This window comes from Rhipicephalus microplus, chromosome 3, assembly GCF_043290135.1.
Source record: "Rhipicephalus microplus isolate Deutch F79 chromosome 3, USDA_Rmic, whole genome shotgun sequence".
Taxonomy (NCBI): domain Eukaryota; kingdom Metazoa; phylum Arthropoda; class Arachnida; order Ixodida; family Ixodidae; genus Rhipicephalus; species Rhipicephalus microplus.
In genome coordinates, this window is record NC_134702.1 from 18,762,773 (window position 1) to 18,777,628 (window position 14,856).

The following is a 14,856-nucleotide window of genomic DNA, read 5'->3' on the forward strand; positions in this document are numbered from 1 at the left end:
GCCACAAACCAAGCCAAGAAAAAGCAATTTCAGTGATCTTATAATTGCGAAGCGTTGCAATAAGGAATGACTACATTCTACCGGGGAAACGAGCAAGTAAACAAACAATTTCGTTATGTACAGAGGTGAATGTATTGTACTGAAAGGTGTAGTGTCCGAGTTCATGCTGTGTTGTCCTTGTCATTTTTTTTTTATGTCGAATGCAGGGAATAAATTCCATTTTTTTACGATAAAATCCTTGTACAATTAAGGAGGTTGGAAAGTGCAGTGAGACCTCGTCAATTTGAAGTGACTAGCATCATGAGAAATCTTCTAATTAAGTGGGTTTTCAAATTAATGGAAAGTATAAAAAGTGGGATGGAAGGAACTTGACATTATTCAAAGTAATCAGGGCTGGTAGTCCGCTGTGCCAGCTAGTTTGCAGCTCCTAGGGTTGTGTTTTCTAGCAATACCTGGTCACAATTTGGCCACAAAAAAGGGGGAATGCCGGGCCTCGCTGCTGCTGACAAAAAAAAATTCCTTGTGATCAGTTGAAGTGCGCGCCTGCGAAAAATTAAGAGACATCTTCACTGAACACAGCAGCGACACGCGGACAGCATGCCCACTGCACTTTGCCGTGTCAGCGTGGCATGATGGCGACCATTCGTCAATTCTTTTTGGTAAAATAAAGAAGTTAATAATGGACAGTGTGAAAAAATTCACGATGTGTTTTGGCTGGAAAGTATGACCACTGAAGCTGTTGAACCGAGTTTTCGAACTAAGCATTCGAGGCGAAAACTCCGCCAGCAGTACAAGTGCGCAAATGGCTGGCGCAAGTGCACTAAGGCAAGTGAGCAACCGACGTTTGGAGTTTCTCATACATCGCGAATTCTGCCAGACTGTCATTTATTCATTTCTTTATATTCCCGGAAAGAATGGGTAAATCACAACGCATTGACATTGCGAGAAGCATGCAACATGCTGCCCCCGCGTCAGCTCTGTGTTGCAGTAAAGTGCGTCTTGTTTTTCACAGGCGCACATTTCAGTTGATCAGGAGACCTTTTTTTATATATATAATTTTATTCTTGTGCTGGAAGTAGCGAGGCTGGAGTGCTTCACCTGCCATTCACTAGTATTGCGACAGTGCGTTGCTTAGTGGCTCTTAAGGGCCGTCGTTTCTGCAGATTTGCAGCGAAATCAGGATTGGGACTTGCCACACTGCATCCAAAGTTTTCGAATTTACCGGACTGGTGCTGACCACCGCTTCAAATTATTCACTCAAACTAGCATTGCAAAATATGGGACCGCGGAAATACTTCAAATTAACCGAGTTCTAATTAATGAGGTTTTCCTGTAAGTTGTAGGACCAAGCAGATAAAAACTGAAGTTGGAATGTTCTAATTCCATGCATAAAAAAAGTAAAAACTGAAGGTGGTGCTAACTCCGAAGGTTTGTATATCAATAAAGTTGTTGGTACGTTGTCATGCCAGCTGCAGCTGTGATGCATCATCAGGACAGCTGTATTCTCAGCCATTGTGCTGTACCACTATTCAATACCAGTTTGTTAGCACTGGTATTTAAAGTACCTTGAAGCATTTGTAACAGTGCCACTTGTTGAGGTGGTGCAGTGCCAAGCGGGACGAAGGACTTTGTAGACGCTATGCTTTGCCTTACATTACCTCAACAGAAACGGAAAACTACCTAACTAGGCCAAACATACTACTTTGCTAAATGACTCTACTAGTTGGTTGTTGACTAATTCTAGTGAACACTATAGTTTTGTAGTTGACCTAGTTGGCAATACTAGTCCAACTAGGCCAACCAGTTGGCCTAGTTGTCACGTTATTGGGTCGTTCTAGCTGGCAATACTAGTTGGCCTGGTTGATCATGCGACGTGGGATGCACAGCACTTTCTTGCATCTTGTGATTGTTCTTTCGCTTTACTCATAATTCCAACCAACAGGTTGCCATCGAGGCCTGACCACAATTCAGTGCAGCAAAAGTGGCACTTGGCATATCACGGAGTGCCAGTTGCTGCCGTGAGGAAGACCCTGGATCACGGGCAGCTGCTCTCACCAGGTAAAAATTATTTCATGTGTTTTCGATGTATCAAGCTAACTCCGGAATGCTTTTTGTTAAACTTTTCTAATGAGCATAAATCCCTGTGTGTGTGTGTGTGCTAGGAGGAAAGGTGTGTACGAACGAAAGAAAAGAACATTAAAAAAGGAAGAATCAAGTGGAACCTCCTAGAATGGGAACTATGTAAGATGTGCATAGTACGGCATGCAAGTGTTTTGTGCGGGAGTTCATGGTAGTTATGTATCGTAACTTATGGGTGTTGTGTAAAAAGGAGTCTTTCAGCTTCACATCATATCCTTCAACCAACTTGCAATGACGTTCCTTGGGGCACGGTCATGGTGTCCACTAAGGAGCGAAGCCAGACTAGCAATTGACAGTGTGCTGCGAACAAGGCCCGGCTACTACGCTATCGTGTTCTACTCGCGAAGGCAAAGCTCAAGCGCCCTCAGAATTTTTTTTCAACTGACTTGCCATAGACGCTACACATTAAAACTTATATCCACCACTCTCCTTTACTGAAATGGTATCATTGTGAACAGTACAACTGGTGTTGTGTTACATCCGAGTTTTCGTGAACGCTCTTATGATTCTTAGTAGTTCAGGTGTACGCCTTGTGGTGATGCGTTTTATTACGTGCTGTCGGGAGAGAGGGTCGATTGTCAGCCTCCATATCTTTCCTTTTTCATTACAGATAAGGTGTCACTGTGTCAACCTCCCAAGTCGGGGTCAAGGAGCAAGTCGGACAACTTTGAAAGCCACTCCGTCTGCCTCTCCCCGACGCTGCGTTATGCTGGCTGCAGCGCGTTATGCCCAAAGCATGAGTATGAACATTACCTTCTCTCTGCCTTCTTGTGTGGGTCAGTATGGGTGTGTAGCGGTTTGATACGTAGACCACTAGAGAGAAGTTTTGGGACCTTGTACACTTTCCATGTTTCATTTGTCAATTTGTTCTGCTAGATGGGCCCTATTATTCCTTTTTAAACTGTGGATCTCAAGTGAGCTGTATTGAATACTGAGGTGAACACGAAAATAATGATAAAAATGGGTGCGCAGATGCAGAAGTTGCTTGCCTTTAAATGTCAAAACTCAAGCAGACAATAGGAAAAAAAAGACGTTCTTTCTTGCATTTATGCCTGCCGGTGGTGTCACTAATTGCTTCCAGTCACTGCATGCCTCTTATGGAGATATAATGGAAGTTTTACATTCAAAATAAAAGCATATTGTAGCATATATCTAACAGCTATCAGCATCTTAAAATGCAGAACGAGCGGTCTGAAAAAAATTTTATCCAAGACCAAGATCTCTAGAGGCTCTATTTGTACTGTTTCTCAAGTTTTTGTTACTGCAGTGTCATTAAACGACAGCTAAGATTAACCACTGATTACAAAGTCGGGCATCAACTCTGCGCTTTGTGAAGTTGTCACTGTCCCAGCCATGACAGCTGAATGCAAGGACTTGTGTGGTGTTTAGATTTCGGCCCTATTCGAAGCCTAGGATATTGGTATAATATGTTTACCTTTATAAAAAAGCACTGAAAGCCTCAAGGCATCATAAGAGCGGATGTTCAATGCATAGTTAGGAAAGTTAATATTGTGCTTACTGACATCGTGATTTGGCATCATATAACAGTCATTTTCCATGTGAAGTGTGATAGCATTCTATTTTTACTGGCGTGAGCACTTGACTTGAACAGTACTGGAGTGTTCACCTTAGATGCAGTTGACCCTGTACATTCTCGCTTGCATTGACTCGAGTTAATTTGACCGTCTCTTGACAGATTCGTCGACCCAAAGACTAGCCGTCAGATGTGGGCGAGGACTGCCTTCCAGGTTTTAGTCCAACCGGGCTCCTACACAACGCACCCTGCCCGCGTGGGCACCACGAGCCCCACGAGCAGCACTGCGTCGAGGGACCCAACCGAGACGTTTTTGGGCGCTTCGGAACTCGAGTGGAGGACCAAAGAGAGGGGTGCCACGATCCTTCATGCTCTCCTTGTTCGGCTGGAATTCCCGCCCTCCTGATAGACCCCAAAAATAGGAACTCTTGCTTGTTTTTATTGTTGTTGTTTTTTCACTAGTATTTTTCCATTTATGTGGGGACTTAAGTGTCGATTACGCCATCCCCACCCGCATTCATTTACACTGCTGATCACGTCGGGGGGTTGTGCAATTTTCATTGGCTCATTCTTATCCCTGTGCCATCGTCGACGATTGCGTTTCGAACCTCGGCTCTACGTTGCAGCACAGGATAGCCAGTGCATCAGTGTAGATGCTTTCAAATGTATGCGAACAAGCAAAGACGTAGAAATTAATTCGCACGGTGCATATGTACTTGCGTACCCACTTGTAACACATATCTATCGCAGAAATATGTTAAAACGGCTGGCAATGGCTGGCCATTGCCAACCATCTCGAATTTCTGATCATTGCTGTGATGATGTGCTTTAGATTCGTTTGCAACCTTTGCGTTTGTCTCGTACGTGCTGTGCACTAAGTGCAGAGCATGTCACAACGTGGACTCTGAGCGTTTATCTTCAATTTGTGGCAAACGTGTATGTTTATAGTGTGCGGTTGTCATGTGCACATAGTTGCTTGGCATGTTGTCACCGCAAATCTCTTTTGCTGTTCATGTAAGAAGTAGCATTCATTCTTACATGTCTCTTAAAGTTGTCTCGCTTTTGAGTGCCACGCTGCATGTACAGCATAAGATCAGTGTGCTGTGTGTGGTTGTTTATTTTTTGCCCATTGTACTAATAGGTAACTCACTCATCGCTGTGATTGTACCAGCGTGACCACTGAGTTCATTCTGAGAAGTATATGGTGCTTTGCCTGAAGGATTGGGTTTTTCATTACATTTGTCATTGCCAAATGTGTTCTCTACAAATCAGAACTTTGTAGTCAAATGGGTGGAGAAAAGCAAATTGCCATTACGAGCCAACAGCCAAGACATTGTATTATGTATGAAAACATTAACAAAGTGGGCTCTCATTACAAATGCTGCCAGCCTCTACAAAAAACCTTTCATTGGGTGCTCGCATGTATCATCCATGTGTAGCGTGTAGAACACGTCACTGCCAGTGCCGCTAACAGGCGTGGTTGATATAAACATTGCTTGAATGTAAATTTTTGTTAATGTCTCATGTGATAAAATACTTGCGATGACAAAAAAAGCTAAGATGTAGCGCAGTTCTCTCATCCTGCATCTTTTTTTATGCTAATCCTTGAGATTTGCAGCATCAACTCTTCTGTTAATTTTGATTACAAGGTTGCTATTAAACAATCCCGCTGTAATATAGCTTGCGATGATCACTTGTCTATTTACGCTGACAGCCAGATGGAGAAATGAGTAGTGTTCTGGCTGCTGAGGAACCATTCTGTAAAAGATGGGAACAGGGAAGATAAGCTACAAAAAGATTTTATGATAAATAAAAAAAGAGAGTGAAGTTGCGCATTTTCATCTGCTATGCAGTGTGGCGCTTTCCTTTGAATCATGGGCGAACATTTCGACATTATAGCAACCTTTGGAAAACGCACAAAACGCTGCTAAATAATTGTTCTAAAGATGAACAAATTTGTACTTAAGAGGGCTCTGTGAATTTTCCATTCTTAGCCTTTCTTTTTTCTGTTGTGAGCACATATTTGCATCACATTATTTGCGATTACCTTTGTCTCAGTTTTAGTAATGACACAGCACAACCTAAGAGTCCCGTCATGGCATTGTATATACTTGCTGCAATTGTTGTGGGCAAGCGGGCTGACAACATTAAGTGGTCGTTGATATGGGTAGTTACAACTGTATTCCTAGAAATACTGCAACATATTCACAGTGTAGCAGGTTTCTTGCACCATTTTTGGTGTCCCCGACTTCATCCTAAGATGACAGTCCCGTATCTGGAGTCTTCAAAAAGTGATTAAACACCCATTTGTTCTTGAACGTGGATGTCCACTCTGAGTGTCTAGTATAAATGCTGAAACTTTAGGCGCCATCTTGTTGAGGTCTGATGTCCTCATGTGGTCGTGATGAAGTTCTGAAACCTTTAATGAACCTGCCTGCTTCCACTGGTTGCCTGGCATCCCTGCTAACCAAAGAAAGCTGTCCATTGAGGCCAGGAGCGTCTAATGCTAGCAACGGTCCAGCATCTAGACGTTGCAAAATGGCCATTTGCTCATGTTCTTGGTGGAAGTTGTGATGTACTGTACAAAGGGCGTCACCCTTAGTGAGATGTGGAAGGAATCGTTTCTACAAATGTGATACGTTGCTACGAGCAATGCAGTTAATGAGCCGAGTAGATACAGCTGAGCACACGAAGATTTTGTGCGTGGCTACGGGGCAGTTGAATTGTGCTTGCCGGTCGCGCAACTACTATGAATCGCAGTTGAAACGTTAAGGGCCTTTGTGGGATGTTACTGATTCTCAATGTCGTATCGTGTCGTGATCGATTGCTAGGTCCTATTATTGCTTTGCTTCTCATTGCTGTACACCATTAACTGACATTAGGTGTGTTCCAGGAGATCTTCGAACTATTTTTTTTTAATGTATTCTTATTGTGCAAATGCACTCTCCTGTCCAACTGTAAAAAGGTGTTCTAGTTCTCAGCTTGTGATCTCTTGCTGTTCACTTAGTACTGCAAGCAGCTTGCTGCATAGATAACCATGTTGACATTCATCATCAATTTTGATTTTTTTTAGGACGCAACTCCTTGGGACATAACTCTCTCATAAATGTAGCACAGAATAGGCAGGGTCATTTTTTCATGCATGAAGACTGCACACTACGATTTGTGTGGTAATGTGGTTTTGCAATATAGTATTAACATGCAGAGACAGGCCGACACTGCGCAGAAAGTATGTCAAAAGTGTGTTTCACGTAATTGCCACTTTGCTTTATTTGTGTCTGTTAAAAGGGCCCTGAAACGGTTTTGACGATTTTTTACAAACAAATTGGGCCAATAGACCATGTTTCAAGGGTAATTTAGAGACCGATTTGAACCCTCTGCATAAGTGTGTATATTATTACACTATTATATTATTTGCTTTAAATCTGCGAATCGCTCCAGATCGCTGCGACTCGACCAAACGCATTTTCAACTGCCCATACACCAAGCGACACGCTCAGCCCCACTGATGTCACCGTTTCGAGCTGATCTGATTGGCTGTGGAACGCACAGCACAGACTGCCGGTATGGGATCGGTGCGGGATTTATGCGTATGCGGTCTCACGCCACATCATGAAGGCGGAGCTTATCCCCAAGCGCTCGAAGGAAGAGTTGAGAGCACTTGAGGGTGAAAGGCAAAGCGGAGGAAGAGGGTACTTTTTTAGTACTCATAGCTCCCTTAATAATGGGTGTTTCAATTGAACTTTGGTGCCAATTATTTGCTCCAGTAGTGGTCTAATCAAAAACGGAATGTGAAAAAACGGTTTCAGGGACCCTTTAAGTGGCCAACGTACATTGTTTGTCAAGCAAATGGCTTTGAAGCATGCGTCCAGTCTGTGAATAATGTAACAGTGGATTTGACATGTTTCCTTTGTGTATATCTTTTAGGTGCAATGACATACCTATGAAGCCTTTTTTTAATGGGGCCTTAAATGAGACTTTTGAAGGAACAATCGGAAAGCTGCCTTTGTTGGTATCGACGTCTATTTCTCCATTGAGTTCAGTTTTAAAGAACTTCGGATGCAACAGAATCGTACACTCTTGGTAATTTGCATGTGACTGGTGGACATGACGCTTACACTTGCGTTTTATATCAAATAATACAATGCTTGGTAAAGCCGTATTGCAGAGCTGTCATATACACAGGTTGAACGGGTTGTGCTGGTGTGTGATTCAACATGTCCCTATCAGTTGAAGTTTTTATTTTCACTTAAATTGCTAGCGTTTTGACTGCTTCTTTGAAGTTTTTTGCTGAGCTAGACGAATGCCGTGATGTATAATTCAGAGATGCTGGCCTTCCCTATTTATTTTAAATACTGATAAACTCTCATTGATGGCAATTCACCTTAATGATTGTCCTAAATATTCAAGTATATATTTTTATAAGCACCCAATAGTAACAGTGGCTCTGAAAAGTTTTTAAAGTATCTCCACATACTTTTTCAAAACTCTGATTTCGTTTGCAGTTTGTGGCGTTGTAGCACAGTTGCCGGTTGTGGACGTATCTGATTGAACTCGTGCATGGGACATGTACTTACCGATGCAACTGGCAAGCCTTGCTAATGGGCGTTTTAGCTCGTGTGAAACATCGTGCGGATAACAAGGCTTATTGTATGTGGCTGTTTCCTCTTTAAGGACTGGCCCATTTACGATCTTTGATAAGACCTGGGCCATGCTTCGTGAAATGCTGAATTTCATCATTTGCGTTATTTCTGGAGCGCATTTCACAGTGCATGGTCTTTCTGTGTGCAGTATTAGCCTATTTTGCTTGAGCTGAAAAAAAGAGCACCTCTCTCTTAGATGATTCCCAGAAAGAAAATGTGGTTCCTGTGAAGGGATTTTCACTGTTATTGGTTCAGGAAGTGATACCTTGTCATGTTCTCATCACCTCTGCAGGCATTTTTTTTCTCCCAAGACGGGTCGCTTCAACATTGTATAGTAGAGAAATACACTTCTTTCTTTGTCTATCATTGTCACGGATAACATGTTGCATATGTCTAGTTTAACTTTGAAGTGCATTGCGTATTTTTGGTTAGGTACCAGTCGACAGAAGGTACACGAGAAAAGACCTATCTGGCAACTTAAGGCCAGGTGCAAATGATGCAATGGTTTAGCCAGAACCATCACTTACACAGTGGCTTTGTTATCAACACGATGTATAGTATTTTTTGTGGTCTCGCTACATCTTAAAATGAACGGTGAGCCAGACAAACTAAGTGGATGTTGCAGCGTGCCACTTTGATGAACTTGTCATGATGATGATGATATATTTCTCCCAGAGCACAAGAGACTTTATGTGGCATGTATGCGATGCCAATCAATAAGAGTCGCCGCTCACATTTTGGTATGTCTGTTACGGACATCATGTCATTCCGATTCCCCATATTTTTGTAAGACACTACTTTGGTCGCTACTCTTTCCAGTATGCACCTGTTCATGATGTCGAAAGACGTGCGTGTCTAATGCAGCACAGCAAGATATGTGAAAGATTGCTATTTCTCTCCCGCGTGACTTGCCATAGGCCATTTTGCTTTGTGTAACATACTCTGTACATACTTGTGTTAGAGAATAAGAAAAAAAAAGCTAAGTGTATATGTCTATATGTTTGAATCGAATCGCTTGTTTTTGTCTTCGTGATTTTTATTCCTTTCACATTTTACTCTCCATAGTATGTGTATTTAACTCCATGCTGCAAATTTATGGTGAAATGGGAGAGACGAAGCCTATCTTTGTTTATGGGTACTTAGACGTTTCTTCCTCTCTTTGCTACAGCTCTTCTTTCAGTCAAGAAAATCTTGTTAAAATCATATCACCAAGTATGAAATGCACTCGTAAGTTACCTTCAAGATAGGTAAACGCAAATGGGTTCAGGGACGGTCTTCTTCCTCTCTTTTTTTCTTTGAGAATGTGTACAAATGAAAATTGATTTGATGTTCTAGCATTATATGCAGCAATTAAAAGTAGCAACTAAGCTTTTTACACTGCAAGTAGTCATCAGCTGTGCACTGTAGTAAGCTTGTCATTCAAAGCATGCTAATGTTCTTGCCTTTGCCATCATTGAAAGCTTATTTTTTCATCATTTTACGAGTTGTACCTATGTGTGAAATCAGTCTTTTACCAAAAAATGAACATACCTACGCATCCATGTGTTGAAAACAGAAGCAGCATCAAATGATAGAGCAAAGAAAGATCCTGGCCTCTGTCATGCATTCATGTATTGAACACCTCAGCTACTTTCAAGCGTGGTGCTCGTTAAGTGGCATTATTCGAGGTATAAATAAATAAATTGACATTGCTGCATGCCACCACTTTTGACTTGCAAAAAACTGTCATAATTGCCTTACGCATAGCAGTTATTCTGACTTATTATGAGAATGTTTACAAACTTTGTAAATGCAGTAATCATAGCATGAACAATGATTCTGAAGCCACATGCAATGGCTGCATAGTACTGACAGCACTCTGACTCTGCATTAGCCAATTTTGTTATCAGTATAATTTATAACTGCAGGGATGTTCTTCATGGTCTTACAACACTTTGGAATCATTGTGAAAATTTAAATAATGCGTGCTATGAACTCCCTTTATAGTTTTTTCTTTTGTGGTGGTGGCCCTCTTTATTGCAGAAGGATGGTGACCACAACATGTTCTGAAATAAAACGAGCTCCGATTGACAACTGCAGCAGAATAGTTCGGAAAAACGCTCGTTGATACCAACTAGGCAACTTGTACATCATTGCAAAAGCAGGTGCATCTGTTGGGACAGGTGCCTCCTTTCATACTGATATACATTGTGCTATTTTGCCACAGCCAATTGCTTGGCCCACTTAAATGCCACAGTGTATTTTTTTGGTGCTGAGCATTATTTGCACTTATCTAGTCGGAAGGGCCGTTTGTATGTGATGCAAAATGACACATGACTGTGACTGAAACGACATAATGACTCCTGAAGTGGGTCTTTTTGGAAGTTGGGTTTCATGACAGAGAGTGATGGCTGTTTGCTTTTGTTCATATTTTTTTTAATTGACCTGGTGTTTGTGTTGAGTGTGTCCAGCTTTTTTTGTACAGTGAACCGACAAAGGAACAGAAAGTTGAAGTATACCTCTGCACTGAATCATTTATATTTAAGATGCGCACCGAGGCCACGTGAGTGCGTGTACGCTTCGATCACGCTTGGGCGTGTACTTTTGCAGGAGTCAAGCACGTGAGTGGCTTGCTGGGCTTTCCTGGCTCATAGCTTTCACTGTGTGTTTTTTTTTTTTTGGGGGGGGGGGGGGAGAGTCCAAATAAACTCGCATAAAAGCAAAGAGATGCATGTGTGGTTGTGCCTTTGTATACGAACATGACTAATGCAAAATGCATACTTCTGTAGATATTTCTGAACAGTGACACCTGTAACAGTTGAGAAACTGTCAAACCCAATCAGTGTAAATGGCCAGGTAATGGATATGAAAAATAAATATTTTATTAGAATGGGCTCTGCTTCCAGCAAACCTCCGGATAATTTTTCAGTTGTAGTCATTAGAGATTGCAGATGGTAAGCTCAAAAAGGAAGACAGGTGCACTGCCAGATGAGCTTAAGCAACAGGTATTTAAGTAGCACACTCCACTTTCAAGACACAAATCTTGAAAGTGAAGAAACACCAAACTTTTTCTTATGTCATTGCATCATGACAGTGGCTTTATTTACAAGATTCGGCTTGTCTATTAAAGGGATACTGAACAAAATTTTCGCGACGAATATTTTCAGTCAAATTGATAGAGACAACCTTCATTTCAAGCAGAAGCTACGGCAAAATAATAAATTTAATGCGTTTTTTAGCAACTGCCGCGTCTAGAGGCCGCGCTGTGAACTAGAGAAGGTGACGTCAGACCCACCCGAAACTGGCAGTTCAACAATGCCACCCATCGCCCGCGTCTCTCGAATCGCTCATCTTCCACTTCGGTTTTCAGAACCGGTATGAACAGCAACAACAGCGAACAATGCTTCTGGCAAGGCACCTGCGCTTTTGTGGAAGGGAAAAAAAGTAGGATGAGAGAAGAGGTGAAGAAAATGAAGAGGAAGACAAGAACAGGTGTATCCTGCATATTCCTTCCTTATCGTGACTAGAAGATATAGCTCAAGGCCTAGAAAGTCGCTTTACGACACTCCTCTCATACCAAGCCCAGTCCCCCCATGGGGCTGAGGATTTTGAAGAGGTTACACCTGCAGAATTAGCAAACGTAGTCAGAACACTACCCCATTCTCCTACTGGTCCTGATGGCATGACGACGTCGGTGATAAAATCAGTACATAAAATATACCCACTTGACCTACTTGAAATTATTAATCACTCACTTAGAAGCTCTTGGATGCCTCCCGATTGGAGAATGACAAAAGTGATTCCATTATTAAAAAAGCAAGGCGCTGGGTTTACCTTAGATAGTATCAGGCCCATTGCACTTACATCGAACATAGTAAAACTCGTTGAAAGAATTTTATATAGACGTATAGATCGATGGATGTCAAAAAAAAAAAAACTGACACTGAGCCCATGTCAAATTGGATTCAGACGTGGTTGCTCCATTTGGTGTGCGCACGTGGATCTCGGAAGCAGAATTCAACTTGCTCGATATCAGAAACAATACTCCGCTTTGATAACCTTAGATATCACAAAAGTCTATGATAGCGTGGAGCATGTGCAACTGCTAGATTCACTTCAGAATTTAGGACTGCCTCAATACTTTGTGGCCTGGATCCATGCTTTCTTAGGTGATAGAGAATTTTATTGCTCGCAATCTGGTGTCAACTCTTCAATATACAGGGAAAACGAGAGGTATACCGCAAGGGTCAGTACTATCGCCCTTATTACTTAATGCACTACTATGTACCATTTCCATACGGCAAGATGTACAGGCCTATGTGTATGCCGATGATATTGCATTTTTTGCTGCGTCGGCGGACATTCACACACTATACCTAATTCTGCAGACATACATAAATAGCCTGGAAACGTGGCTGGAGGATATCAACCTATGCCTCAATACAAACAAAAGTACAATCATAGTTTTCACACAAAATGCCCCAGTGCGAATTTCACTAATGTACCGACAAGACGCCATACCTCAGGTCGAGTCAGTTAGGTACTTGGGGGTAACCTACACCGAAGCACTTAACTGGAGTCCCCACATAGAAAACATGGCTGCTAAAGGAGCACGTGCCGTAGGGATGCTGCGCAGGCTCAGTAATTATCTTGCCGGTTTGCGTAGAGACGTGCTCGTTATGATATATTGCATGTACATTCGACCGATATTAGAATTTGGCTGTGTTTTGTTTTCTGGCGCTACGGCCTACAAAGTTCGACCACTGATTCTGCTAGAACGCGAATCTTTACGCTTATGCCTAGGGCTACCTAATATATTGCCAACAATATCCCATACGAAGAATCCCGCCGGCCTTCTCTTATGAAAATATTTCATATTCTAACAGTACGTACATTCCTTAAAATCTATGCATCACCTCAGCGGAGGTCACAGTATGTGTTCATTAACCAGCAGACCTCATTCTTTAATAACCAATGGCCTAAATTACGGTACCCTCAAGTAATATTTACTCAGAAGCTTTTGGAGCCCTTAAGAGTTAACCTTTGGGAAACACTTGTGCTCAACACTGCAGATGCAATTAGGATTGAATTTGACGATATATATCCCAAGAATGCAAAAAATTTACCATATCAGTATATAAACGGCATTTTGGAAGATCATTTGGCCAATCTAGAAACATCCATTGTGATAGCGACTGACGCTTCTGTTTATGAAGAGAAGGCTGACGTAGGAATCGTATCATCCTCTCTAGATTGGGCTTTCTCAATTCGATTACGCGACTTTACACTTATTTACCAAGCTGAACTACTGGCAATAGTCCTAGCATTAATTGCGTAAAGTGCCGCAAGATCTATCAGCGGTGATTGTTCTAACAGACTGTCTCTCTGTCTGTACTGCCTTAAGCTCACCAACTTTTTCGCGTAGCTTAGAAACTTTCTACTCGCTCATTCCTACACATGTGCGACTCGTCCGACTAGTTTTGGTACCAGGCCATAGAGGTTTAGCTCTGAATGAGCATGCAGATGCGCTAGCTGTATCTTCCCTTGATTGTCCTGTTTTACCTATTTTGCCTACTTCGGAATATATCACAGCAGCACGCTTTGAAAAACGCACAACGGCCAATAACTTTGAACAATCTCCTTTGTTTGTATCAGACTACCCACAGCTAAAGTTCCCTTGGAAGAACAAGTGGTGTTCATCAAGAAAGGGAGAAATAGTGATTACCAGGCTGCGTTGTCGAGTCCCCTCATTGAATTTTTACCTTCACAGGTCGGCTCTGGCACATTCGCCCTTGTGCCTTTATTGTAATGACAGGGAATCTTTGGAGCACTTCTTTTTGTCATGCCGAAAATTCTAAACTCAAAGGTAAAATCTACTAGAAGAACCCCTACGACACATGTGCGACTCGTCCGACTAGTTTTGGTACCAGGCCATAGAGGTTTAGCTCTGAATGAGCATGCAGATGCGCTATCTGTATCTTCCCTTGATTGTCCTGTTTTACCTATTTTGCCTACTTCGGAATATATCACAGCAGCACGCTTTGAAAAACGCACAACGGCCAATAACTTTGAACAATCTCCTTTGTTTGTATCAGACTACCCACAGCTGAAGTTCCCTTGGAAGAACAAGTGGTGTTCATCAAGAAAGGGAGAAATAGTGATTACCAGGCTGCGTTGTCGAGTCCCCTCATTGAACTTTTACCTTCACAGGTCGGCTCTGGCACATTCGCCCTTGTGCCTTTATTGTAATGACAGGGAATCTTTGGAGCACTTCTTTTTGTCATGCCGAAAATTCTAAACTCAAAGGTAAAATCTACTAGAAGAACCCCTACGACAGTTGGGCTTAAACTTGACCATTCCGGTGATTCTTTCATTTGGTGCCACGGAGGAACCTTTCCTTCCTCCATGTTTGGCGCAGTCGCATTTGGATTCAACCAAAGGGGCGTTTTTACCGCTGTAACAAATTTCTTACGAGAATCTAAAAGAATGGAATGCTAAAAATAAGTAACTTCAGTTGTTTTATGTATAATTTTTTTTCTTTTTGTGTGTTTATTATGTTTT

The 14,856-nt window shown here is 42.0% G+C and overlaps 1 protein-coding gene across 3 annotated transcripts in view; it reads left to right on the forward strand.

Moving 5' to 3' along the window:
* The window catches only part of Neurl4 (neuralized E3 ubiquitin protein ligase 4), a 39,126-nt gene extending 34,927 nt beyond the window's left edge, over nucleotides 1–4,199 (forward strand). For all 3 annotated transcript variants that reach the window (XM_075889001.1, XM_075888998.1, XM_075889000.1), the window contains 3 exons: nucleotides 1,943–2,058; nucleotides 2,750–2,879; nucleotides 3,836–4,199. In XM_075889001.1, the coding sequence (XP_075745116.1) occupies nucleotides 1,943–2,058; nucleotides 2,750–2,879; nucleotides 3,836–4,079 (490 nt within the window). In that variant the 3' untranslated portion in view covers nucleotides 4,080–4,199. The remainder of the gene's footprint in view (nucleotides 1–1,942; nucleotides 2,059–2,749; nucleotides 2,880–3,835) is intronic.
* Nucleotides 4,200–14,856: the final 10,657 nt, after the last annotated feature.